At 58.3% G+C, this 27,692-nt stretch overlaps 1 protein-coding gene across 11 annotated transcripts; it reads right to left on the reverse strand.

The window, feature by feature from the left end:
- Nucleotides 1-1,109: 1,109 nt before the first annotated feature.
- TANGO6 (transport and golgi organization 6 homolog) lies at nucleotides 1,110-27,657 on the reverse strand. Of its 11 annotated transcripts, XM_055818728.1 has the most exons (18): nucleotides 26,939-27,657; nucleotides 26,577-26,693; nucleotides 24,930-25,080; nucleotides 24,008-24,135; nucleotides 23,325-23,487; nucleotides 22,677-22,759; nucleotides 18,867-18,979; nucleotides 17,263-17,439; nucleotides 15,893-16,019; nucleotides 14,872-15,051; nucleotides 11,143-11,277; nucleotides 9,209-9,718; nucleotides 8,956-9,013; nucleotides 7,870-8,016; nucleotides 6,375-6,527; nucleotides 3,483-3,634; nucleotides 2,230-2,343; nucleotides 1,110-1,508 (listed from the first exon to the last, which is right to left on the reverse strand). In XM_055818728.1, exons 1-18 carry the CDS (start codon nucleotides 27,623-27,625, stop codon nucleotides 1,332-1,334), a joined length of 3,372 nt encoding a protein of 1,123 aa, XP_055674703.1. In that variant the 5' UTR covers nucleotides 27,626-27,657; the 3' UTR covers nucleotides 1,110-1,331. The 11 variants fall into 11 exon arrangements, 8 of the variants coding, with proteins under 8 accessions (XP_055674703.1, XP_055674704.1, XP_055674705.1 ...); XM_055818729.1 differs by lacking the exon at nucleotides 7,870-8,016; XR_008749802.1 differs by lacking the exons at nucleotides 1,110-1,508; nucleotides 2,230-2,343; nucleotides 3,483-3,634 and adding exons at nucleotides 3,649-4,352; nucleotides 4,500-6,005.
- Between the last annotated feature and the right edge of the window lie 35 nt (nucleotides 27,658-27,692).

Here is a 27,692-nt window from a genome sequence, read left to right on the forward strand (position 1 = left end):
CAAATGGGTACCCAGGGCTGTGCGCAGCGGGGCTGGGGGCTGCCCAGGGAGGGGGAGCTCTGGGATGGGTCCCTAAGGGCTCTGGTGTGACCCCACAGCACCCCCATCCTCGTTTCCCCTGCCCAGTGTGTGCACAGCAGCTCCAGCACAGGAGCAGGCCCCGCGGTGCTGCAGCACCCATGGGGGCTGCCCAGACCAGAGGGAGAAGGGTGACCCTGGTGCTGGGATGTCCCCAGGCACACGGCAGCGAGCGGTGGTCCGGCCAGGCACCCTGCAGGGTCCTGCAGCCCTGGGCGTGATCCCAGCACACATGGCAGCCCTGGCACAGAGGGAGCTGCCGGTGTGGCAGGGGAAGGGCCCCATCCTCAGAGCCCACGGCGAGGGAGACTCCAGGAACGGGTGCAGGCAGGGTGGGCAGTGCTGCAGCAGGGCCTTCCCCAGAGGGGTTGGGTCCGCAGCGAAGCCCTCCCGTGCTGGCTGGGCAGGGGCTTGGCAATGGCGGCTCCATCCCCCTCGGCAGCCCCCTGCCCCAGGAAAATCACTTGGATTTGGCAAAAATCACATTTAGAAACCGGCTGAGCTGTTGCCTCCAGGGATTGTCTCTGTCCCTCGCCCCGGGCTGGCACCCAGAATTGCTCCCTCCATGCCTGTGGGCACCTGGCAGCGAGTGTGCAAGTGTGCAATAGCTGCTGGCCGGCTTGGTCCCGGGACCCTCCGGCACCCCTGCAGTGTGAGCATTGTGCCAGGGGGGGTCCAGGAAGGGTCCTGGGGGCCTGCCAGCCCGTGGGGTGCATGGCTGCCCACACTGGGGGTGCAGGCGGCAGAGCCCCCTCTTCTCCTGGCTCCCCTCAGAGGCACCCACAGCACCCGGTGCCGGTTGGCCGCACGGGAACCCAAGGCACTGCTCCTGCCAGCTGCCCACCCAGCGCAGGGCTGGTCTGGGGGCAGATGCCCACCCTTCCGTGGGACGCAGGGGCTCGCCAGGGCCTCTGCCACTGCCGCCACCTCAAGCACACAAGGGCGAGCAGAGCCCAGCCACAGGCCGGGACATGGCCACAATGGCACCCAGGAGCTTTGCGCAGCTCCCAGAGACGTCACAGGCACAAGGCTGAGCGTGTCTCTTTTTTAATCCTCTGCCCCATCCCAGCGAGCCCACACTGCCCCGGCTGCAGGGAGCCTGGGGGTGGCTGCCCACCCTCCCCAGGCTGCGGTTTCCTCCCTGCTGGCACCTGCCGGCAGTGTCCTGAGGGCACAGCGAACCCTTCCCCTTGGGGAGCCGCTTGGCCCCGGTGCTGGAGCAGGAAGAGTTCCTTTCTGCTGCCCCAGCCCCGCTATGGCAGCACAATGATCTTCTTCTCCAGTGTCTGTGCAGGGAAAAGGACCCTCCTCATCACCGTGTCCAGCTCCTCCAGCGCCAGCTGGGCATGCAGCACTGTTGCACTGTCAGGCTCAGCCACCACCACGTGCTTCAGCAGGCGGTAGAGATCCCGCAGGACGTCACGCAGCACCTGGGCAGAGTGGGCAGAAGTGTCAGCACCTGCCGGTATCTGCACCCGCAATAAGCCGAAACACAACCCTCTGCGTGCCCCAGCAGGCGCGGTGCTGCCCCTTCCACCAATGCTGCCAGTGCCAGGACATGGCTGCACCACCAGCACCACCACACTGCCCCAGGCGTGAGCCCTGGCCCTCCTGTGACTCAGTTTCCTCACACGCCAGCAGCGCAGTCCAGCACAGCGGCACATTGCGGCATCCCTCCTGCATGGGGGCATGAGGAGAAGCTGAGATCCCCGCTGTGGGGATTCCCGTGGGGAACCGGCCGTTTCCTCCACAGGAGCTGAGTTCCAACACGTTGTTGCTGGGAAGTGGGGAGGGAGGCCACAGCTCACGGAAAAACTGGGCATTTCCAAGTCAAATCAGTGATGAACAACTCCTACAGTTCCCGACAGCTGGCAATGCCCCACGGCACGGCCAAGCAGCTCAGAAGGATGTCCCTGTGCAATGCCCTCTGCCCCGGGAAGGATCCAGCACTGAGGGGGCCCTTTGGTGGGGGAGGCACAAGCTGAAGGTCCCGGTTCCACAGGACTTTCCCTGGAAGCTGCCTGGGAATGAGCCCTGCAGCCCGCACGGGGCAGGGGCTGTCCCCAAGGACCACTGTGCTGGTGCCTGGGGATGCCCAGGCGCCTGGCAGGGGCTGCCCCTGCCCTGGGGACAAGTGGGGAGATGACCCACCTCGGTGGCCTTCTCGCTGAGACCCCGCAGCAGCACCACCACCACATGCACAGCGGCTCTTCGTACCTCCGCCTTGGGGTCCATCTTGGCGATGGCCGTCAAGCAGGAGGTGACCTGTGGGGAAAGGGCAGGGGGGCTGTCAGCAAGGTCAGGGGGACGTGGGGGGACCCAGCAGAGTAGCCAGCCACGCTGGTGGGGATGTCCCTCGGTAGCCTTGGGTTAGCTGAGGATGGGACCCTCGCGCCCAGCCTGGGGCAGCCACACGTTCCCCTGCTAGCACCCAGCCCAGGGGATTTGCTTTTTGCAAGGCACAGGGCACTGAGCAGCCCTCCCTCTGGCAGGGGCCAAGCGGCACGCAGATGCCTTGGAAAGCTTTGTAAAAAAGCAGGCAAGAGTTGAAGGAACCTAATTAAACCCTCGGCAGTGACAGCCGGGAGAATTAGCAGAGCTAGCGCTTTCCCAAAATAGCAGCATGTGGTGCATTGGCATCTCATCAAACGCTCCCGGTACCCCACCGATGCCGAGCGGCTGTGAGCAGGGACTGGGGAAAGAAGCCCACGTGCTGCATCCCTGAAGTCTCCTGACCTCCCTCCTGCTCCAGGAAGCATCCCATGGGGGCACAGACCCAGCAGCTCAAGGTCTGCCGGACCGTGACGCTAGTGGCTCCCAGCAAGCCCCCTCAAAACCCTCTGGGGAGAAGACCCCCGAGAGCTGGGCTCAGCACGCTGGGACCACAGCTCTGGTGGCTCCGGCAGCCGCATCTCACCAGGAGCCTGCAGCCAGGGCGAGGGCCAGGACCCTGCCAGCCATCAGCTGGGTGGTGATAACGGGAAGGGTAACAAGGTCTTGTTAAGCAGCAGGAGGTGCCTCCAGCAGGTACTAACTGTGCCCCAGGTCTCCTCCTGCCGTGGGATTGCCATGGGTGGAGCAGGCACCGCCGCCTGTTCCTTGGGCTATCGCTTCCCAGGATCGAACACGCCATATCTTTAGCTGATTATAAAGCTTTTAGCTCTAAAAATCAGGGCTAGAATTTCCTGTGTTTGCTTCAGGTCCAATGACTTTTATACTCCGCAATATCAGCAAATATCACTCATGTCCTTTATGGAAACCTCCAGGCTGTTGTGTTCCCAGCAGTGAGCATTCAGCAGCCCTGCCAGCCGCTAACGAACCACCCTCATTAACAAGCGATGGCCCCACACTCCCCAGGCAGGGAGCTGGGGAAGGGGCCAGCAGTGCCAGGACAGAGCTGGTACCTCCTGGAGGACGGAGCCCAGCTGGAAGCCGAGGCGCTGGCAGAGCTCGCCCAGGTTGGAGAGGCTGCTGGCCCGCAGTGTGCTGTCAGCGTCCCGTGTGCCCTGCAGGAAGGCTTGGATGAGCGGCTCCCGGTGCTTGAACACCATGTCCCCTGCAAGAGAGAGCAGAGTGGCATGTCACAGGCAAGGAAAAATTCCCAGCCCCTTCCTGCCAAAGCCCCGGCTCCATCAGGAGCAGCTGGATTGGGTCCCCCCCCTTGCAGCACTGTGCAACAGCTGGGTGCAATATCTGGAGCACAGCTTGTGCCCAGCACAGGGACCCAGGCGCAGCTCTGAGCAAGGCAGACAGAGCCACGGCAGGGACCCGCCATGGTGCCAGAGATGAGAACACCACGGCACAGTCCCCCGGGGCGCCAGGAAACCCCAACGGCACACACCCCACAGCAAAGAGCTTTGTCTGGGGCTGTCCAGAACACCCCACATCTCCCCAGCTCCCAGGGGGCCGTTCAGAGGTGCCCACAGATACAGCACACAGAAACGAAGTGTGAAGCCCAAATTCTCACATAATTCAGCCGCACAACCCCCCATGCCAATTAGCACATGGCGGTGCCGCAGATGTGTGAGCCGCCTAATTAGCAGAGCCCGTGACCAGCATGCACAGTCACCCCGGCGCAGGGTCCTCCCGTGCAAGCTGGATGGCTGGTGGCCATGCACCCCACGGCACAGGCACAGCTCCCACCGAGCAGGCGCTGCTCCGGCGAGAGAGTGTGGGGCGGCACTCGCCTGGCAGTAATGGAGGAAAGGAAGCTCTGGCAGGCTTGCCAGCCCGTGAGCTCGGTGGTTTCCTGGTTCTCCCAAGTTCTGGAAGCTCTGAGGTGGGATGCAGGGCAGGAATAAGTTGTGGGGGCAGTGGAGGGACCCCATCACCCACTGCGGCGAGGGGCTGGGGACTGGCCCCTGCACCACTAGCATGCCAACAGCCTGGCAGCACCGGCTGTGTGCCAGGAGGGGACACACTGCATGTGATGGCCAAAGCTGGGTAGGAGCAGGAGAGGCAGCAGGCAGCCACGTCCTTCTGTAGGACCACCCTGTTGTAGCTTCACTCTTCCTACGTGGCCCTCCCTGCTACTAAAGGATGGTGCACTCAGAAGGGCAGGCACGGCTCCTGCATGGCACTGGGTGGGAGAGCTCAGGGCAGTGTGGTGAAGCCAAGGACGGCCACACCGCTTGGGAACACAGCCTGCTCCATGCTTGCACCCCAGGAGTCAGTATGGCAGCCTGAGCAGTGCTGGATGGTCTGAGCATGATGCATCTCCTCTAAAGCCAACAGCACACCAGCCCTGTGCCAGACGGTCACAGAAAGAACATGAAGCGTTTCCCCTTCTGCAGCAAGCAAGGCACATGCTCCCTGATGAAGAAGGGAAGAGGTCTGCCGTGGTGCACCCAGAGCAGATTTAATGGGTTTGCAGCGAAAGCTAATCGGGTCGGTGGAAGGTCTCCATGAACCCTCGTGCGGTGCCTGGCCCTGCGTTGCTGGATGCAGAGGAATGGCACTGCGTGCTCAGGATGGGGCTGCCACACATCTGGGACGGGGCTGCTGTGCACTTCCAGCCACGCTGCCCACACCGGCCGTTTGCCGGGTGACAGGTGCCTGCTGCAAAATCCCCTCCTGGATAGGAAAAAGCCACTCCAGTGGGATGGCATGCAGGGATGGGGCAGGTGGGAGGCATGGTGGTCCCCAGGCAGCAGGAGAGCTCTGAACCACAGCAGCACTGCTGCACAGAGCAAAGCATTTCTGGAAGTGCTGGATAAATCCTTGCTCTTAAATCCTGAAGCTTTGCAACAAAAACAACTTCATGCGATTTATTCTATAAATATGCAGGCGAGCTGGGACGTGCCAGAGTTGCTGCCTGCGGCAGAGGCACCACGGGGAGCGGGGAGAGCTGCAGCGGAGGCCGTGCCCACCGTCCCACTGCCAGCCGTGCCGCGGGCAGCTGCCGAGGGAACCCCAGCGTGGTGCAGCTGCAGCGCCAAGCAAGGCAAGGGCTGGACGCACGGACATCACCCAGGGGCCTTCAGAGACCAAAAGGCTCTGCCACTGCTCACACCACTTGCTGGAGCTCACGGGGAGATGATGGGATTGCTGGCCCGTAGGATGCCCTGTCCCCATCCCAGCAGCAGAGTGGCACAACCTGGCCCACGGAGCACTGGCCTCGGTGGGATGCCAGTCGAGCTCAGGGGTGCCACCATGCCCAGGGGATGTTACGGTGGTAGCCGTGCCCCGGAGGAGAGCTCCAGCAAGCTGGGTAGCCAGCATGTGGCACAGGCCCCAGGGGAGCCCCAGTCCTGGGTGGCCTGGGCTCTGCAGGAGGAGGTCTGCCCTGCCACGGCTGGCTGGGGAACAAAGCACCCAGCCGGTGACCAGGGACCCTCGCGCAGCTGCCCCGGCAGCAGGGACGTCGGCTGCTGCCTTCCCCCGCCGTGGAGAGCTCTGGCTGCACGCTCCCACTGGCCTGGCCTCTGCTGAGGAATAAGACACGGCGTTTTAGGACATGCCCCAACAGCGGCTGCCGGAAAGGCCTCATCCAGCTTTTACCCCTCAGCCCTGCGTGTCCGGGCGCTTCCCAGCAGCCTCCGAGCCCAGCGCTGCTGGCTGAGGGGACAGTGGGCTGCTGGCAGGGATCACCGCCTGCGCCCGCCTGCCGGCAAACCCCAGCCAGCTGCCCTTCGGCTGCCAGACCCCCCCATGGTGGGGTCTCACCTTTGGACAACAAAAAGCTCCGATGGGCTTTACCCTGGTGGCACAGCAGAAAGCAGCGAGGGGCTGAGCGGTGCCATGGCTGCTGGCAGCGGCCAGCATCGCCATGCTCACGGACGCGGCTGCAGACTCACCCAGCGCCTGGATGACGCGCATCAGCACCTCGCCCAGCTTCATCCTGGTGATGGCAGCCATGGTGTCCTCCGTGCCCTGCGCCGGGCACCTGTACCGTGCCAGCAGGACAGGCAGGATCCGTTCCGGGTACTCGCTGGAGAGCAGGGCAACGCCTAGGGGGAGAGCAGAAGGAAAGTGGGGGTCAGGGCCAGCATGAGGATGGCACGTGCCACCACCCTGGGCAGAGGAACCAGGTCAGCGGCTGTGCCACCCTGCCACCCTCAGTGCATCCATCGCCCATGGGACCCCCCGCACCACCCCAGTCCCACGACACATCCCACAGCCCCTCTGCGCAAAGTTGCAGCACGGAGGCAGCCCAGCACTGGGCCTGGTTGGGTACCAAGCTGAAAAATAAATAATTTAGCAGTTGGCAGCAGGTGCCCACTAATTGCTGCTGGTTAATGTTCATTGACTGAGCGTTGACTCGGCATGCCAGCCGTCGGATGCTGCGGGGCTCGCCCCAGGCTGGCCCAGCATTGAGGCAGGCGGGTACTGCAGGTGATGCTTGGGTGCAGTGTCTGGTCACTGCTCCCAGCTCCTGGCCATCGGCCACAAGCTGCTGCTGCGTCCTTGTTCCCAGCAGGGCCCCACAGAACCCCTGGGTTTGCCTGGCCCAGGCTGGGAGCCAGAGCCCGAGTGTGCCCCCCACCTGCCATGTCTCCATGGGGACGAAGAGGGGTGAGACCCCAGACATGGGATGCAGGCTGGGCTATGTCATGGGGCTGCGCTGGCTTTGCCATCCCTGTAGAGATGCAGGCTGGGGCCAAGCACCAGGCAGGGCTCTGGCAGCACCGGGCTCCCTGGGTGGCGGGTGCCTCTCCGATGGGGAAAGGCAGTTGCTCTCCAACAAAAGAGCGAGCAGCAGTGGTTGCCCTGGCAGTGCCAAGCGCTGAGTCACGGTGAGCCCCAGCTCCCCTGCCCCCCGGGAGCAGCCGCCTTCACCTCCAACCCCATTCCCCAGTTATCGGAGGGCGCCCAGTGTGGCTTACCCTCTGCAAGCCCGGGCACATCTGATGGGGCAGCCACCTCTCCTCGCCAGAGCCGGGCTCTGTGATAACCAGCAGTGCCACAAAAGCCAGCTGTGGTCCCAGCCCCAGCACAGCTGGCTGGAGGGCAGGCTCTGCCGATGCAGCAGGGAGCCCAGCCGGGGCAGTGGGGAGCCCACCTGGCACAGCTGCCAGCACCACGCATGGCACACCACAGCTACCGCTGCCAGCGCGGCATCAGCTGGGTGAGTCACCGCCAAGGAACCGCATCAGGGTTAATCACGACTGCAGCCAGGCTGTGAAACACGGAGGCAGCTGCACAGGGTGTATTAATCACCCCTGGATGGTTGAAGCGTTTGTGTTTCACCTGCAGGGCAAGGACAAGCCCGTCCCACTCAAGACCATACAGGCAGAGGGAAGCACGCTGCCTGATAAGCTCCTTTCCCGGCTGCTGCTGAAGGTTACCTACCCAACGGCAGCCGGGGTCCTGGCAGCACCAGTATCGCTTTGGGCCATGGCAATGGCACCTCCCTTCCACGCAACCCGGTGTACCGTGACCTGCCGTTGCGGCCATTGCTCCAGATGCCCGTGTCATCCTGGGTGTGGAGGCACCTGCCTGCGAATCCCAACAGGCAGCTCGCTGCCATGGGGCTGTGCTGAGCATGCTGGAGCAAGTGTGGACCCAAGGGTTTCCCGGGAAGTGGTGTGAGCAGCAGCCACACTTGGTGCCCCCAGCAGCAACTCGGCTGGGGAGGAGGGCAGCCAGCAGTAAGCAGAGTGGCAAGCCGCTCCCCTGCCAGCCTGCTGCCCTCCACCTCCCGCCTGCGGGGCCAGGATCAGCACCAGGGCTGGATGTGTGCCTGCCAGTGCTCTCCCCTCTCAGTGGGGCTAACAAGTTGTGAGGCCATGAATCGGTGAACCAACTTGGAAAATGCTTCCATGGTTCCACATCTGCACGGGTGGCTGGCACCGGTTGGTAGTTACCGCCTTGGCCATGGGGATGGATGTGGCAGAGCCCTGAGGGAGCAACAGTGGGTCCCCATAGCCCCCACACCTCTGCCAGCCTCAGCTGAACAGATCAGCAATCCAAAATGTTGGCCAGGTGCAGGGCCAGGGGGCCAGGGCTGTGCCCACACCATGCCAAAACAGCAGCCCCAGGCCGCTGACACAGACCTGGCACTGGGATGGTGACCAGATCCTGGGTGTCCTCCAGCCAGGGGATGCCCGAGGGTGAAGCTGCCCAGGGTGCCCTTGCCTCAGGCTCTGGCTCCACCAAGGAGGCACTTGTGGTCTGGGCAGATCAGCAGTTTGGTCAGAGGGTAAATGAACTCATTATCCACTGAGTAAGCACAGCTGGGAGATGAAGCCTGCTGGCTTTGGGAGCGCAGCGCAGAGCCCGCATGCAGCTCCAGACACAGTCTGGCAGAGCAGGAGACGCCAAGTCCCCAGTCCGGCTGCAGCTCCGCTGCTCTTTGCTCTCACTGCCCAAAGCCTCCCCAGCACAAAACCCTCTCCTACAAAGCAACAGCACTCACCTCAGCCAGGCATTGCTCACCTTGGATGGCTGAGAGGTAGACGAAGGCATCCTCGTGCTGCAAATTCTCCAGGAACACCTGCAAGGAAAGGGGGAGCACCATTGGCAGCAGCCCCACACCGGGCTGGCAGTGGCGCTCGCCTGGCGCCATCAGCCAACAGTGATGGCAAGGTCGGAGGGCACCGACAACACGGACTGTCCCCAGCCTGCCAGCATGCTCAGCCCCAGCTCTGCACCACGGCGCAGGACAGGGACCGCGGCAGGAGCCTGGTACCTGCAGGAGTTTCTCCTGAAGCTGAAGCGCTTCGGGATCCCGCTGTGTGATCAGGCTGGCGAGGTGGCGCAGGGCAGCTGCCCGCCCTGGGGGCTGGGGGTCGTATGCCGATACCAGGATCTCCTGGAGTCCGGCCGGAGCCGGGCTGTCGGCACAGGGGGCTGGAGCGGGACCCACAGCACCAGGCTCATGGCACATGCTCTGCTCTTCGCTCCTCTCCCTGGGAGCTGAGGGGCTGCTGCGGCTGTGCTGTGGCAGCGTCGGGCCACTCCCTGGGCCTGGGGGTCTGCCAGGGATGCCAGCAGGGCTCTGCATTCCCATCCCTGGCTTCTTCCCCAGCACGCCGTCAGCAGCGGCACCCACTGTCGCAGGCGAGAAGGCGCCGTGGGTGCAGATGGCGATGCGCAGGTCCGCGGCCAGCTCCTGGGTGAGGGGATCGGGGTAGGTGCGGGAGAGCTCCTCCAGCAACGGCACCAGCCGCTTCAGCACTGCAAAGTCACTGGATTGCAGCTGCAGGGGGGAGAGAAGCTGTGCTGGCACCACCACAATGGAGGTTCGCGCCCTGGATGCTCCTGGCAAGGCAGGCAGGTAGCCCAGGGGTGCGTGAGCCCCAGGGACCATTTTGTAGCCCCAGGGCAGCGCCAAGCTGGCCACCTTCCATCCCCACCCCAAGAGCCAGGCTCCCGGCACCACAAGCTCCTCTTGACAGCCATGCCCCATGGCCCCAGCGTTGATCCCAGCTGCGGCATCTTTGGCAGGACAGAAGCCAGCAGCAGCCACGACCGCATCAGCCTGGCCCCACGGTGCTGTGGGAGAAGGTGGGAAGGACAAGGGCCCAAAGGAGAGCCACGTCCACGCGGGATCCTCTCGCTCAGCATCACGGCTGTCAGGGACATCCCTCCCACCACCTTGCCAGCAGCGTGTGGGGTTTGCCTTCAGCCCTGCCTGGAAGGAAGCTCCAGGCAAGGCAGCTGCCACGGTCTGGAAGCTGCAGTGCCTGAGGAGATGTTCCTGCCCTACCCTGGACTTAACTCCTACAGCAAAATCTGGGCTGTAAGATCCGAAAATTGATGCTTTAGCAGAGATTTTAGGGAGCTTTTGGATGATTGCATAAAAACCTTGGCTATTGAAACCCAAACAGCTTTGCAGCTGCCTCCAAAACCTTGTGTGTTCAATTTGCCAAGTTAAGTTGTTCCCATTAACGCCAGAGCAGGAGCAGCGCTTGCCTGGGAGGGGGCCCATTAGAGCCACAAGACTCTGGTTTTAAGTTTTCTCCAACTAAATAATGTTCTTTTCCCAATGTTAGAAATTTAGCAATAGACACAATAAATTATCTTTTTCCATTAACAGTTGGATTTTCCTTTGGGCAAGTCTGGGAATGAAGCAACCCCGGCAGCTCAGTGATGTAAATGCAAGCTGGAGTGATTGCAGCGCGGTAATGAACATGCGGTTGCTCCCCGATGGCAGTTCAGCTGACGCCGTGTAACAGCGTAACGAAGCGATGTACCGCTTCTACAGAGGATTTGCAAGAATGGTACAGTGCACTCCGGGAAGTTTGCTGCACTCCGGAGATGGAGCCTGTGGATGTGTAGGGATGCAGAGGGTGTAGTGCTGGTATTTAAAGATGCCGTATGTGACTGCGCTGCTCTGTCAGCACCTTCTCGAAGGAGATTTTGGATTATAAATTAATTAACCGAGCTCTCAGGGGTGCCCTGCCAGGACCAAACCCTCAGCCAGCGCCCCGGCACCACTCCAGGGGAAAAATAATATATAGATAGATATATTTACACAGACACATACAAGCTGGGACTGAAGAGTGACCCCAACCCAGGGAGCACGCTACCGGCTGCAGCACCCCTCGGTGCCTGGACGGTGCCCAGTCTCACCCCTCCCCACACCCAAGGCCGCTGAGCACCCCAGCTTCGCCCCCTCACCTGGACGGCTCCGCCCAGCATGGCGGCCACAAGCCCCATGGCCATGGCGAGGGTCTGCGCCTCCGCCGCGGCGCCGGGGCCCCGTGCCGAGCTGACGCAGGCTCGCTGCAGCGTGGCTGCCACGAACGCCTCCACCTGCCAGTGGAGAGCATGGGGAAGAACAGTTAGAAGGGGGGATCCCCAGGGTGGTCCCAGGCTGCCGCTGCCTGCCCCTGCCCACACCTCGGGGTACCCGCTGCAGCCGCACACTCTTTAGCTCTCGCTGTTTCTGCATCTACTTACTGAGCACAAGCCTCTCTCTAGTGCTATTTCATACAACCCCTTTGTGTTGCCCTATTGTTGCCACCACCCCAACCTTCCCCCTCAGACCCATCTCAGTCACATTTCCAGCACCTTCCCAGCTCCTCTGCCATCCCCCTGCTCAGGTGAGGGGGCTCAAGCAGCACTGGGGAGCCCCAGTTAGCTGTGGGACAGCTGGGGTGCTGGTGCATCCCAGCTGGGGATGCACTGAGGATGCAGGTGGGAGCCTGGGCTCCTACTGCTGCTCTGAGGGTGCTGGAGCCCCCGAACCACTGCCCACTCTTCCAGCAGTAGCACAGACAGGCTGATTTCCCGGGATGGCAGACCCCCGTCCTGCACTGGGCTGTCTGAACTGGTGGGTAAGGGTTTTGGGAACAGGGCTTGGAGGGTGGCTGAGCCAGACAGCCCAGTCCATCAGCTGCCATGCTCCAGCACAGGCTGGGCAAGCTCACACTGCCTGTCTGCCGCAGCCACAGGACAAGGTGACAGTTCTTCTTGGCAGCAGAAGCCCCTGTGGGGGCTGCAGGAGCAGGGGTAGGCAGCCCAGCACCTTCCCTGCCTCCTCTGTCCCTGCTCCACCACTGCGGTGCTCTGGGACGGGAGCTGGGAAGGCAACCCAGATGGATCTGAGAGGGAAGACTGGGGTGGTGGCAACAACTGGGAAACTTGAAGGGTTCGTGTGAAATTGTGCTAGAGAAAGGCTTGGGCTTGGAAAATTGGAGTAGAGAACTGAAAAGAGAGCGAGAGCTAAAGAGCACATGGCTCTGAGAAGGCACCGGGGCTGCAGCCAGCCAGCATGCAGCACTGCAGTGACAGCCAGACACGGAGCGAGCAGGGAATTAGCGTGGCTCAGACCCACTCCAACAAAAAGCACGCCTGCCTGCACTCCCCGCGAGCGCTGGGGCATGGCACAGCCCCTTCCCTGCGCCTGCTGCTCCCAGCCCTTGCCCAGGACAGCTTCACAGGGCTCCAGCTCCTGTCCCACGGCTCCCCAGGACCAGGCGCCATCTACCCACGCGCAGCTGATGCTTGAGCTGGGCCATTTACCACAAGTGTCACTCATTTCATGATTTTGTCACAATACTACTTTTTTTTTTTTTTCTCCTCCAAACCCCTACTGATCCAGGCCTGGCTGGCATCTGCCTTCTTGACACAGACGTGTTCGATCCCACAGGCTTTCTGCCTTTCTAACAGACGCTGAAATCAGTGAGTTTATTTTCTCCATGCCTTTGCCAGCTGTGCTGGCACCGCATGGCTCAGGGCAAGCTCCCCGGCTGCAGTGGCACCCAGCCATGCTGGGATGGAGCTGGATCAGGGTCACTTCTACGTAACAGGCGTGTTGCAAAAAAGGAACTATTTTGCTCCTGCTTTGGAAAACACAGTATGAGGGCAACAAGGTACTATATTGCACCAAACCCCACATTTCCAGCCTCCAGGGCACAGGCACTGGGTGCAGGCAATGTTTCCTCATCAGCAGGAGAACTGATCCCTGCCAGCTTCATTAAGCACATCCCTACTGCAGGAAGGAGGGAGGCTGGCTGGGAGGGGCTGCGGAAAAGGCTTCGGTACCTTCTGGGCTGATTAGTCCAGAGAAGAAATGCCACCAAAGAGCAAGAAAGTAAAAACAAGTGTCAGAACACCTGCTCTCACAAAACAGTGACACACAAGCTGAATGGATTGAAATTATGTTTAATGCAAAAACTAGAATCATCATGAATAAATAATCAGTAGATAGCTACTGAGAAAAACAAAGAGTAAAAAACACCCCAAAACCAATAACTAATCCAGAAGGGAAAAAACCCCACCTTAATCTGGAAGGGTAAAAAAGCTTGAAAAAATAAACCACCGGGGCACATTTCTGTCTCATGCAAAAGGAAAACATCCTTGGGGTATCAAGGAAATCACATCAATCTCATGAAACTTGGTTGTGAGGGTGAGACAATGAAAATAAAATAAATTGCGCAACTGCGGGGGTCCACAGCTGCTGCCATTACTGGGGTCTGGCTTTGGGATGCCCCTGCTCCAACCCGATTAAGCACAAAGCCACATACCAGAGTGCCCACAGCAAGAACAAACACCCTGAAGGAACCTTGTGCTGCAGAACCTGCTTAAAATCAGCTCTGCTACTGCCTGTCCCAACCCGAGGGAGCCCTGCCTGAAATACAACCCCCAGGTGGAAGTATAATGGCTTTTTTGTCTGCGTTTTTTTTTATACGAGACTCACGACTGGACCCAGAAACCTGACAAAATCTTTCCCCGTTTTCCACCCTGACTTTCTGACCCAGGGAGTGGAGCCAGTCCCGTGTGGGTGGCTGCAATGGAGAGGCAGGTGAGGACAAAGCAGTGCTGGCTGCGGCTGCACCGGCGGGCGCTGCAGTGACACCGGCTGGGTCCCCTCTGTCGCTGCAGAGCGCACACAAAGACTCCTTTGTCCCAACAGAGAAAAGTGAGGAAACCTGTGCTAGCAGCGACTGCCTCTGCTCAAGCCAGTCAGTTAACTGGTATAACCAGGTCATGGAGTTAAAGCAAAAAAAAACCAAAAAACCAGGATAAGGAAGTTATGATCAGCCAGGGAATACCATGCTGCCCTCGGTGCCCAACAGCCTTCCCGACCTGGCATGGCGCAGGACAGTCAACCTGCTTCAGCACTGCTGCACTGTGGGCTCAGGGCAGACAGCAGTGCTGTATTTTAACAATCCTTTCTGGTACCAGGTTCAAGAAGACCCGGTTTGTCTTTGAAATTACAATATTTAATAAATTCGGCAGCTGTGTATTCATGAAAACATGGAAAAGTGACAACTGTATAAGCACAGTTATGCCAAGCCTGATGACCGGACATACCACCCGGTGTGGGCACCCCAGCAGCAGAAACCAAAGAAAAGCCACAAATGGCCTGTTTGGGGACCAGAGAGCAACCCCGCAGCAGCGGTGTCGTGCTGTGTGGGTGGCAGCCCAGCCACCGCAGCTCCTGGAGGTGGCTACCGAGATGTGCCAGAAAAAACAGGCACCAACGCCACGGACAGGCAGCAAGCACTCGCTTAAGAAGTCTGTCGGGTACAGATGTCTTTAAGCTTTGTTAAACTTGGGAATAAATTTTGCTTAAAATAAAGATGAGATGCTGCTAAGTCAGAGTTTTGATTAACACACAGACTACTCTCTTGGCTTTCAATACTCAACCATGGACACAAATATGGAGACGTCTGCTGGGCTGCTCCCTCCTGTCTCTGCAGCTGGCAGTCCCTCCTGCTGGCACCGCATAGGATGGTGCCTTGTTGAGACACTTGCAACTGAATCAAACTGCTTTTCCTGCGGACGTTCTAGCTTTCTCCAGCTGTTTTTCAGCCATTGTCTCCTTAGAGCCCAGTGGCCCAGAGCTTGCTCTGCCATGCACTCCAGCTGCCAATCCCCCAGGGCCTTGCCATGACCAACCTGAGCAACATCTGTGAACACGGTGTCTGAGACGCTCTCACACAGTGTGGCCACCAGCTGCAGGACCTGTAGCTTCCTCCTCTGCCTGGCATGGTACTGCTCCAGCTCCAGGAGACTCCTTCCAGGTTCCACATCCGAGTTCGAAGTCACCTCGTCCTCTGCAGCCACGTGAGTCAGCGCCTGCCAGGAAAGAAGCACAGGACACAGAGAGGCAACAGTTAAACAGGCCAACTGGTGCCAGGAACACTGTGGTCACCACACCAGTGGTGCTGGGTACAGCAGACCTTTGCCAGACCCTTGCAAACCTCTGTCCCTATGGACACCGCACAGAACATTTCTCCTAGGGCCAACTGTCCTCTGGGCTGTGAGGCTCGCCGTTTCTGCTCGCAGCCTTGCTTTTGGCAGTGGCTGCTCACAAAGACACCCATACCCTCCCATCCCCTTTGCAGAGCTCATGCTGACTCCTCACGTGATCAGGACCTTCCACTCAGTACATCAAGGTCTCTGAGAGCTGCCCACAGCTCCTGGGTGTCCCACCTGTATCACAGCAGTATCCCTACACCCAGGATGCTGCAAACCCTGTGTGACTATGGGCTAGGGCTTCACCTGCCAGCAAGGGCACAGAAAGCACAGCCCAGACCAGGCAAGGACAGGAGGGAACTACAGGGGCTCTTTCATGATCAAAGGAAGCAGGTGCCAGGGCCCCTCTGCTAGAGCCAAGGAAGCAACAAGGATTACTCACAGCCTCAAACACACCATTAAACTTCAGGCATGCTCCTGTTGTCAAAAGAGCCTGGGGGAACAAGGGTTAATCTTTGCAGGGACCAGGGTTGCCTCGCTCTCCTAGGCATTGCTGCCCAACACATAGCAGGACTGCTCCACCGCATGCTGTACTCCGGCTCAGTGCTCCGGAGGCATGTACAGGCCGATCGGTCTCCCTTGCCATCTGCAACGCAGACCACCTGGCCCAGGGAAACCATTCCCACAGATGTGCCCCAACCAGAGACTTGCCTGCCCTCACCTTCAGACAGCAGATGAAGAAGTCTCCAGCTAGACCACTCTTCTGGCAGTGAGACAAGAGCTCCACCAAGTCCTCCACATGGCGCTGCTCGGAGGAAATCTTCTGGTAGAGGGCCTCATCTTCATCGCTGAAACAGATCACTGTGTCACAGCCACAGACATACCCAGACCCTCTCCAGGGCTGGCTCTAAACTACTCCACGGCAAGGTGAAATCACACTTCTGCCTTCTCTTGGAAACTTTCCTTCACAGCACTACCACAAAGCAGAAGCCTGGAGGCAAACTATTGCTCAGTTCATTTGGTCTACGTACGTGATCATGCCCTCAGTTTATTAAGTAACCTGCATTCATTAAAGGAGTAACATTAACAGAAACCATGAGTGCAAAACACATGTTTAATCCAGCCATCCTATGAAGAACAGGATTAGCGCTGGCTAATTCATGCAGTGGTCATAGCCATAAAAGTAGGACAGACCCAGGCAGAGCCAGGGCTGTTAAGGAGTAATTTGAAAGTATACCCAGTTTAACCAGCGCAGACCCCAGGGCAGACCTTCTTCTAATTCAGGTCAGGAATGGATTGAAATGAAACCAAAGCAAGTGTATTTGTATAGGGTTTCATTACAGGTGCACACAGCTCTGGGCACACCCACCCCATGGACACTCCTGGGCAGGAGCTGTGGGCTCTGCCTGCTCGATAGACTGCCCTGGGCTCCTACCTGCCAGCTAACAGCTACCCCTCTCTTTAAACCAAATGTCACACTGCTGAACAGTCCCGGTTTGCGTGGCTGGAGTCTAATGGCTGTAGTTTATTCCCCACATGCCACAGTCTGCCTCTACTTTTCGAGACCATCTGCAAGAGCAGGAGGGGAGTTGAGTCGCTGGCTCTGTGACACTGGCATTGCTAGAGCCCTCGCTGCGATGGTGCCACCTGTGCCCGAGGGATTCTACTCGCTCCATGCAGCGTGATCTGCCACGAGCCAGGCTCAGGCTGGAGGGTGGAAGTTAAATTTGAGGAGCACTAAGACTGACGAAGCATGTCCCATTCCCAGACACCTTGCAGGCAGGACTCAGGAAAAGCACGCAGGTAGAGCACACTGGTGCTCAGACAGAGCGTGCTGCTTTTTGGGCTGGGAGTTAGAGCTCTGTGCCACGTACAGGGAACCCAGAGGCTGTGTGGAAGCATCACCTGCCCGAGCTTGGCACAGACAGCTGGCTAGCTGGGGCGGTGGGGGGATGAGGCTGTGGTGGGATGGCACCAGGAGCCCCACACTCGCCTGGGCTCTCCCTGCCAGGCATGCTGTGAAAAGCCCTATGAGCTGAATGATGCCTGGGGACCGCCCCCCACACCTGGCACTGCCCCAAAAGCACTCACCTGACGGTCTCTTCCACTGCAATGGTGGCACCACCCTCACTGCCCGCACAGAACCGGCACCGTGGGTGGAGGACGTGCACACTGCTGTTCAGCCCTGCAAAGCCTTCCAGCACAGACAGCGACACATCTCGCTCCGACTTCTCTAGGAACCACAGCAGGATCTCCTGGCATGGGGAGCTGGCAAGGAAAGAGAAAGCAATGGTGACCTTTCTCTGCCCGCTGCACCCCTCCCTGCACACCAGCACTACAATGAGACCACACGTCTCAGGGCAAAGGAAAAGACAGGAGTGCTCTGGAGTGACCACGGGCACTCCTTGGGATGTGCTGGCTGACAGCTCTGGCAGCTGAAGGCATTTGTGCCAGTTTATAATGGGATCAGCAGCACATCCCGTCCTTCTGTGTTCCCAGATGGAAGGATTTTGGTCCTTCAAGATCTCAGCCCAGCAAGGAAGGCAGCACTCTGTCTGAACAACATGTCTGTATAAGGACAGCCACTTCCACGCAGCCTCAGCACACCCTGCCTGGTGCTTCACGCCAATGTGACAAAGCACAGAGCTGTCAGCTGTGCCAAGGAAAGAGGAGGAAGGAGACGGGGAGCACTGTAAGGTGGCGTGGGAAATGCCAAGGAAAGATGCAGGTTAATGAGGTGGAGTAGCAGCGCTGTGCTGTGCCAGAGGTCTGGAAACCTGAACACTTCCAGGCAGCTGTGGTTTTAGTTACCCCTGCCAAATTCCTTTGCAAAGAGAGCAGTGACTCTGATCACCCAGCAGCAGTGTTAACTTGGCTTGTTCTACAAACTTGCCACAGCACTCGCTACTCTTTGAAGTGATTAACGATCTCTTTAATAATAGCAGAGGCCGTGTCTACACAGACCTTTTAGGGAAACCCTCCAGTACCCACATGCCAGCATCACCAAACTGTAAACCCACCAGGAGTGTATTTACTAGGCTGGCCCAAACACAGGGGAGCCCAGGGAAAGCCTGGGAAGAGAAAGGAGAGATGACAGCCAGCACCTGGTCACCACTGTCCCTGACACCACAACTGACACACGTGGTGCTTACCATCATAAGTCAGTTGCGGGGGGGGGCTGGGCACAGCATGAGGGACAGCTGCCAAGAGGCAGGTCCTGTATGTGTTGGAAGACAGTGATCTCAGATAGGAGAAGAATGATTTTCTATTTCCAAGAGCCAGTGCTCGAGTTGTTTTATTCAGTTTTTATCCTTTTTCTAGATCCCTTCGACACCCAGCCAGGTCCCAGCACCACCGTTTCCATCCACAATCACAGCCCCTGGTCTAGGCAGGCACTATGAGTTAAACTGCACTCTCAAGGCTTCCACAGGGCATGCTTGCCTCTACACCGAACATTCTGGCTTCGGGGAAGACAAAAACTAAAGCAAGAACTGCTTCCTCAGGCACAGATCATGCCAGTAAGGTTGTGTACCATGTGTACACCTGCAGTTACTGCCTACTCTGAACCAGAGCTCATGAGGATGAGAAAATTCGTCTCGGTTTCTGTACGTGCCCATATAGAGTATGTCCTTTGGAGGTGGGCAGAACAGAGAAGATGAAACCCTAGAAGAAGCTGTGCACAATCCTTCCCTTACCGTAAGTATGACACATTCTGCTTGGCAAAGGAATAGAGGGAAAAAACCACTCCCAGGACTGATTGTAAGGATTGCAGCAGCAGGCTCGAGCTGTCATTTCCAACCACATACACCTACGGAGAGAAGGGCAGAGGGAAGAGTCTCAAACACCTGCATGGAGCAGAGGGAAGGCAAAGGGAAGGACAGAAAGCATGTCTGTGTGCAGAATGGCTGCCACCAGAGAGGATGGCAGAGGGTTTTCAGCCTCGGTTTCTTTCAGTCTGGAGCCTGTTCTCCCTGATTATGCCATATTCTGTATTAAAAGCAGCCTTCAGCACCACCTTTCTCCTAGCATTTGCTTAACCACAGCAGGGCTCCAAGCTACAGGAACACTGCAGCCAGCTATTCAGGAAGTCTGCTGCTTAGGGGTAAGGTCTTGCATTACAGAGATGCAATAGGCACCTTTGAATTAGCAAATCTTTACGGAAATACTGCACCTAGAGCCATATCTCAAATACAGAGATCAGTCCCTAGCAGGACAGCTGGGCTGATGTGTGCCCAGTTAGGCCGCAAGGGCTCTGCAGACATTGTAGGGCCATGCACCTTCTTCCTGTCTCAGGCAGCAGCCTCCCAAATTACCGTCAATGCCCTCCATGAAATGAGCACACCCTTCCCAGGAAAGCCACTGTTACCAGCTCACTGCACACAAGTCCTACCTGCTGCCCACAGAGCACAAGAAAACCACTCACCGGAGTCTTATGACATTGTATTTCCTTTTGAATCCTTTTAAAGGAACTGTCCACAGCTAAAAGCCAGGTAGGATGCTTTCAAAGTCATAATGCTGGGAAAACTTGGTCTAGAAAATAGTTAAATACAAAGCCTTGTGCAGCTGGACTCAGGGTTTACTCAGGGTTGTTGTGTTCAGGTCCTCGTTTTAGCAGGCTCTATCTCCCCGCCATAGCTTTTAGCTTTGAAAAAAGCTGGGTACAGGCAGCGGTGGTGAAGTCTTTTCAAAAGCTCTCCAAGGGACTTCCAACTGTGTCAGCTGACGAGCTACCTGCTTGGAAGATGCCGCCCCTTCACACCAGGCACCAGGACACTCCCCACACCTCTGACCTCCACAGCTGGAGAGCAGTCACCTGCTCCAGGGCTGGAAGTGCCCTGGGGACAGACCAAAGAGCTCTTGCCTGCTCCAGGCAGTGTGACAACCCAGGTAGGAGGGAGATTGTCCTGATAAAGTTCTGCCCTGCTGTATTGATGCAAACAAACCTTTTTTCCTGTGCTAATCCCTGTGGAGCCATTCTTCCTGACCAGAACCTTTTCTACACAAAGCCTCTCTGATGAAGCCCCAAGGATGGTTTCTCACTCAGCATCAAATGACACTTGCTAAGCAAGAAACCCCCACAAATCTGCAGGCTGGAGTCTCCATCACTAATCTGGCTGCTGTCAGGCCTCCAGCGCTATGTCATTAAGGAGGGATCCGCCCCAGACTCCCCCAGCACTCGCATTGTGAACAGCAGCCACAGAGCAGCCCTCCAGACTGGTCTCTGCCTGCCAGCTAGTTACAACAGATCATTACTACGCAAAATACTACAACAATCACAGCATTTAAGAGCTTAGCCTGCCTCGGGGCATGCCAGTGAGCAAGTCACCAGCTTCTTAAATTTTAATTCCTGGGCTGGAGGTGTCCTTCTCGGTTGGAACACAGCAGAAAGCTGGGCTGCTGTCAGGGCAGGCAGTGAAGCCTGCAGCACGGCACTGGTGATACTGGTGGGAACAGCAGAAAAAAGGAGCTACGAGGGAAGGTTTCAGAAGAGAGGCCTCCTCAAAAAGCCCTGTTCCTTCATAAGGAGCACAAGAATGTACCCCACCTCTTCCCCAAATGCCAGAGCCAAGACTGACACTCCCGAACACCCCACTTGTCGCTCCAAGGGACCCCTTGCAGGAAGGAGCTCTGCAGAAGGTGCTAAACCTGCACTGTCTTGCCCACAAGACACTTCCTCTAACACGGAAGGTCTGTTACTGGCAAAGCCAGAGCATTTCCCTGATGAAACCCGAGTTTCCTTCCATTTTCTGAGCTTCAGCAATCCCTCCTGCTTCGGCAGCCAGGCACACAGAGCAGCGCTGAAGCCCCACAGCTGCCTCCAGGTACTGTGCACCAAGAGCAGCTCCAGAGGAAGTAGCTGGACACCCAACAGCAGCGGAAGGACTACCCACCCACAGTGTTAAAATTTACTTCATGCACACAGAAACCCATGTGTCACACGGTTCAGCTCAGAATGGTCCCTGCAAAACAGGATACTCATCTTTCTTTATTATTTTCTTTACTTATTATCAATTTACTTTTACTTGTCCAACACAACTAGAGAGACTGTAATGCCTTTAGCCCCCAACAGAGATCAGCAAGGGAAGATGAACCACTGGGGACACCCCACAGGGACCAGCAGCAGTGTCCCCCCTCTTTTTGGGACACCTGAGGTGAGGACACAGCCACTAAGCATCTCCCCATGGTTGAGTTGCTTCCCACCCTCCTTTTCTCATACCTGCATGCTCTCGGCTTCCTAACAACAGCCACCAGCACAACTGCACCAGCTCTCCCACCTCTCCCTGTGGCTCTGTGAAGCCTCAGAGATCGCCTTCACTCTTTTTCACCCCAGTGACAGCTCACCAGCCTCAGAGCTGCACCGAATCTGCTCACTTCTTAGTGCCCACTGCAAATGCCTCACTGCCAGCTGGCTGCACAACCACCGAGCGACGAGCCAAGAGTTGCTGCCAAGCTGTCCTTGCTGCAGGGCTGAGCGGTCCAGCACAGCCGGCTGCTTGCCGATACCTTGGTGCCCTCTTTTCCAGGTCACTCATTCAGAAGCATTTTGGCCCGACACAAGAGCTGGCTGCTGCCCATCCCTCCACAAGGGGTTAATACTGCAGGAGCTGTAGAAAGACTTCCAGCTCCAGCACTCTGACTCAGGCTGCCCTCTGCAGACCTCAGAGGCAGGGAGAGCAGCTCCTGGCAGGTTCTCCCTCCCACGAACCTCCCACCAGGCTCAGCATGAGCCAGATTATCCACACCCTACAGGAAGGAAACTGAGGCACTAAGAAGAGGGGGACCAGCAATAGCTTGGGAAGTGAGCTCAGGCATCCTCTGAAGATTCAGTACTTGCAGGATTCCCTACAATCCATCCTTCCCTCTGACCAGCTGCACAACTCCGACACTGGAAGGTGTGGCATCACTGGAAGGTGAGTGGAATCGTCTCAGACTGGGATCGACAGCCTGAGGCTACGTGTGCCAGCCCAGCGGTACTCCTGGCTAGGACCTCCTGCTGGCCATGCTGCCTGCTCTGCCATCACAGCCCAAGTCCTGAAGCTGCTCTGACAGCAAACCCAAATGCAACGAGCCTGTAGAAGCTGCACAATTTAGCAATGCTCGCAAAGACTTGCTGCAGCTCGCGGAGAAAGAGGATACGAAAGCACCATGGAGACTCCTGGCTACCAGCCCACTGCTCAGACTCTTCTTTGACACACCAGAAAGACACTGGGGAAAAAATAGTCAGCAAGAGCTCACTGCCATCTCACAGAACCTTTTGGGGTGAGAACACTTGAATGGGTTTGGGCTGTGCCTCTGGTATTCAGCATAAAGCTGCAATCCTGCCAGTGCAGCGCTGCACACGAGGTTATTCTGCGCAGCTCTTGGCCTCACCTCAGCATCACGACTGCAGGACACAGATTTTTCTCATGGTCTAACACACACTGAACTGCTCAGAAAGGCTCAAACCAGATCTTTCTTAAGAGTAGTCTTCTTGCCTGCTCTCAGGCCTGAATCAAACACGATACCTTGAGCACATCTTCCACACAGCTGCTGAGTTCTGCCTCTGTCACCAGCACGCTCCCTGCTGACAAATCTTCCACTGCTAGCTCTGAAAACAAAAGGCAGAAATATCAGCACCCCCAACATGCAGAGGAGCCTCCAGCAGAACAGCAATCCCCCCATGCCCAGCAGCAGAAAGCACTCTTAATAGTTCTCTTGCCTTCCCTCCATTCAAGGCAGCATGGGAACCGAAAAGCCCTCGTTAGCTGTGCTAAATATCACTGCAGTGTTGTAAACTCCGCAAGGTTACAAGCAAATCAAAACAGACCACAACTTCTTGATGGATTATTCCCCAGAGAGCTGCTCGGTCAGCGTGGGGAACCGACGACTTCCATCCGGAAGCCCAGAACGAGACTGTCAGACTGGGAAAGTTTCCCAAAGAGCACATGGCAAAAGCCCCACGACTTGGCTTTTACACTATAGTAATTTGACTCAAGTGCTAGGAAATATGGTGCACCCAGTCACACAGACATGCTCACAACTGACACAGCTGGGCTTGCACACTCAGCGCCCAGCCACTGACCCACGAAAATTCTGATGGAAAGACAAAGATCGGCGAGAAGAGAAACTAGACTCTTTCCCCAGTCTGGGGCTCCGCAGAGACCAGCTGGTACCTGCTGTCTCAGAGCATCGCAGGAGCGGTGCCAACAAGGGCTGGAGCAGGTACTTCTGTGCCAGCTGAGGGTGCTCTTTCACCATGGTGAGCAGCGTCGTGGTGGCCACTCGCTGGAACTGGCGTGCTGTCAGCTTGTCCTGGATGTGCAGCAAGTCCAGAATCTGGAAGGCACATCCACGATAAAGGAACAAAGATCAGCAGTCCCTCAGAAGAGGGGCAGGCTGACACCTTGCAGCCAACAGCAGAGTTTACAGAGCCTCCTCTATGCTGCTTTGCTGGACGATTGGCACAACATTCCACATATGGAAGGGCCGGTCTTCTTCCCGTACGCGTTAACGCAGGATGCATTTCTGGGCTCAAACCAAGAGCCTGCACTACTCCTATAGCCAAAGGCTGGAAGCGAGAGCTCGACAGCAGAGAGCTCCCTGTAGCGCAGTGCTGAACAGCTCGCGCGATCAGGCAACGCCATCCAGCATTTCAATCAAATATGGAAAATTCAAGAGTAGGGTAGAAACACATCCCACTGCCAGAGCAGCAGAAAAACATCTCCATGTTGTCCTGGCTCAAGCCAGGTCACGCTCAAGCAGAAGTGACAGTACTCGGCACTCTCCAAGCTGGGAGCTGGCTCCACATTCCCAGCCAGAGCCAGCGTGCCATGGGGAGGGGAAGAGAGGGACCTACCTGGGGGCATACCAGTCTGTAGTAGTCCTCGAGGGAAAGGCACTGCTGTGGGCAGGAAGCCAGGATCTTTGCAACCATGTCACATTTTCTCCAGTCCACAGCTGCTGCTTCAGCACCAGCGCCACCTGCTACACCAGCAGAAAGCCAAGATCAGCTCAGACTGACAGCAAACGACAGGACCAGTTTTGGCTGACGCCAGATGTTTCTGGCCAAAAACTGGGTTTCTACCTTTTACTATTCTCTTTAAACCAAGCATCTTTCAGAAGACACCTTAACTTAATGATAGAAGGGGAAAAATTATTGTCCAAGACCTTTGATAACGGGAAATAACTTCTGCAAATAGGCATACAAGAGAAAATGCGGAGGGAGCTCATGCTTGGACAGTGTCATCAGGTTGGTATTGGCTGGAGGAGGCTTTGGCACTAAAAACTGTGGGATTCAGCTTTTATAGAGCAACAGTTTCCCTCCATGGCAGGCAACAGAGAGCTGAGAAGCAAGACTGCCAAGCCCTGGAGAGGAACAGGTCTCACTCCACTCACGGCTCCCACCAAACCAGCACCCACACAGCTCCTCAGAACAAACTGCACTCCGTACACACACAGGGTGCGACCCCATGGAGGCATAAACAGACTAAATGAGCTGAGAGGCTTTCAGTCTGGACCTCAAACGTGATGGTGTACTCGGAACCAAAGGCATGTACAGTTGAAGGCATTCACCATTTGGGAGTTCAGCGTAGCCAGAGGCAAAAGCTGAGCGAGTGTTACACAGCTTGGCCTGACAAAAGCTGTTTCCCATTTCAGTGCTCTGATGGCACTGTCTTTCCCGGGCCTCTCGTGGGATGAAACGTCTCAGACACATCATCACAGTCTCTTTTAATCTGCAATCCTGGAAGCCAATAGCAGCGTTAGAGCACCCTACTCACCGCCTGTTCCTTCCATGATGCCCCGAACCACAGACTGAACCCCGCTGGGTCTCATTAGCCTCTCAGAGAGCAGCTGACCACAAAGGCGTCGCAGCCACGCTGGAGCCCGCACAAGGGTCGGCTTTGTTTCTTCCCCAGGAGAGAGGGGACTCTGAAAGGAAACAAAGGAGCAGGGTAAGGAGAGTATCTGCACACTCCTGTGCAAACCCCCACTAACAGGCAAACAGCCTGCACCCTGCCCTGCAGGACCTGAGACCAGACAGGAGCACAGGACAGGGAAACATTTTAAATAAATCGCTTCTTCATCCAGTGGCACAAAGCAAATTAGGGCATCATGAGAGAGGCCAGCCTCCCCAGAAGCATCCCCTCGTGCAGAGTTTCCCTCCTTTAATTAAAGGCTCTCAGGGTCAGGCAGCAGCTCCCAATGCCACGTTACTAAAACAGTGCACAGGGGGCTTTGGGGACACGTTGGGTTTGATGCAGGTAAGGGGTCTGCAGCAGTGACCCCTGCCAGGACCCAGCATGGAGCCCTGGGCAGTGGAGACAGCCCTGTGAGCCTGCAGGCTCGCTGGTCGAGCAAAGCAATCCCCCCCAGACAGTAAAAACAGCACAGCTGTCCAGAGGTTGCCAACCCACAAAATGAGCGATTCGAATGGAGGTGCTTGCTCAGACACCCTGAGGAGCAAGGCAGGCCAGCACCACTGCGCTGAGGGGGATAGAATAGAATAGAATATTTTCAGTTGGAGGGGACCCACAATGATCATCTAGTCCAACAACCTGACCACTTCAGGGCTGACCAAAAGTTAAAACGTGTTATTAAGGGCATTGTCCAAGTATCAGCTTGGGACGTCAGCTTGGCTTTTGTTGAACCAGGAGTCTCCTGCTTTTGAGCAGGAGAGCCATAGCACACACTGAGAGAACGGCCCTGCACAAGCAAGCGCCTTGCACAGACCCTCTGCAGCCTGTGCACATGGGACAGCCAGCTTCTGCCTGCTCAGGAATCGCGTGTGGCTCCAGCCAGAGGGTCTGTGTGCAGCACTGAGTGTGCCTAAGCCAGCAACCCAGCGGCACCTGTGTGCGCACCAGCAGTTCCTCTTGCCCTGACCCCAAACCGTGACATGGCAAGTGGGCACGCACCCACCCACAGCACCTGCCTGGAGCCAGGACATGGTGCCTTCCCTAGGGACTTTCTAAAAACAACGCTAAGATTTTGCCGCCTCCTCCTCCCTGCTGCCATGAAGCAGCCTTTGAAACGGCCACCAACAGCAGCCAGTGCCGAGGCAGCACCACTTCGCCCCTTCAAGTGGAAAGGGGCAGGTTCTGGAAGAGAAGGCGCTTTGCTTGGCCAGGTGCAGCGGGTGTAACTACTGAGCCAAGGCAGCACGTGCCGCAGTGAGAGCCCCGGGTTCAGCCACACACCCCCGAACAGTGGGGCCCGTGCCGCTGCCGTGTGAGCAACATGCGCCCAAGCTGCTTCACTCATGCACTCACACGGCGTTCCGGGATGGGGCTGCGGCACTAAACCAGTTTTTAGGGCTTAAGATTTCTGGGAGAGTGGCAACGGTACCCTCAGAGCATGGGAAGGCACGGCCCCAGCACCATGAGTGGTACGTGCCCTGCACCGGGGATGGCCGTGCTGCCGAGTACCTGCTTGGGCCGGCCCTGCAGGACCAGCAGCTCCCGCACCGCCAGTGGCTGGTAGACACGGTCCAGGATGTCCCGCAGGGCCTCCCGGCACCATGCTCGCTCCGCTTCTGGAACACCCTGGAAAAACAAACCCCAGGGCAGTGAGGAGAGCGTGGCTGCTGGCACTGGACCCGATGGCAGGCCGGTGCCCCTCCAGCCCCTCTTCCCTCGCACGGGGCCGGCAGCCCCAGGGCTTGGCACATGGAGCCCAGCATGGCCACAGGCTCGGGTGAAGCTGGTGACCCCGACATGTTCCTGGTGGGGCTGGGTGCCCGTGCCGGCACCGGCCACACCGGGGGAGCGGGAGGAGGGGGCCCACGGACCTGGCTGTGGGCGGTGGGGCCATGGCCCAGCAGGCAGAGGCTGGCGAGGAGGAGGCCGAGATGGCGGGCGAGGAGCGGGCTGCCCAGCGCGGGGTGCCGGGCCACCTCGGTCAAGGCGGTGGTGGCGGTGAGGAGCCGGGCCCCGCAGATGGCCGGCAGTACCGAGGGGGACGCGGGGGGGCCCGGGCGCTGCCCCACACCCGGTGGCAGGTAGGGCAGCAGGCCCAGGCCCACGGCGGCCCGCAGCGCCCGCGCCACCGACCGGCCCTGCGCCACGCTCAGCGTGTCGGCGCTGGGCGGCGGAGCGGCCCCGGGTCCGGGCCCGCGGACGGCGGGGACGGCGGCGAGCGCGGCCAACCGCTCCCTGAGACACAGCAGCAGCGCCAGCAGCCCGCAGGCGACGGCCCAGCCCGGCTCGGCCTCCGCCGCCGTCCCGGCGGCCAGCGCGGGGCTCCGGGCCAGCACAGCATCGCGCAGGCCGCGCAGCGCCGCCCAGCCCGGCTCCAGCCGCAGCCTCTCCGCCAGCGCCGCCGCGTTGCTGCGCAGCGTCTCCGGACGCAGCTCGGGGCCAGGCCCGGCCACAGCATCCCGCTCACCGGGCCCGGCGGGCGGCCGCAGCAGCAGCTCCAGCGCCTCTACCACCCGCTCCAGCTCCGTGCCCGTCTCCGGCCCCGCGCCGCCCGCCATCTTGGCGCCGCCGTGAAGGGGCGGGGCGCGGCTCTCCGCCGCCATCTTGGGGCGGTCGGGCAAGGGG

This window comes from Falco peregrinus, chromosome 14, assembly GCF_023634155.1.
Source record: "Falco peregrinus isolate bFalPer1 chromosome 14, bFalPer1.pri, whole genome shotgun sequence".
In the NCBI taxonomy this organism is placed as follows: Eukaryota; Metazoa; Chordata; class Aves; order Falconiformes; family Falconidae; genus Falco; species Falco peregrinus.

Excerpts from the sequence above, each read along its gene's own strand:
- TANGO6 (XM_055818725.1), bottom strand. The coding sequence starts at position 27,625 with ATGGCGGGCGGCGCGGGGCCGGAGACGGGCACGGAGCTGGAGCGGGTG. Across the intron at positions 26,694-26,938 it reads GCCCCACCGCCCACAGCCAG|GGTGTTCCAGAAGCGGAGCG; the intron begins GTCCGTGGGCCC and ends TTGTTTTTCCAG. Across the intron at positions 6,528-7,869 it reads AGGACCCCGGCTGCCGTTGG|GCGTTGCCCTGCTCTCCAGC; the intron begins GTAGGTAACCTT and ends CTCTCCCCCTAG.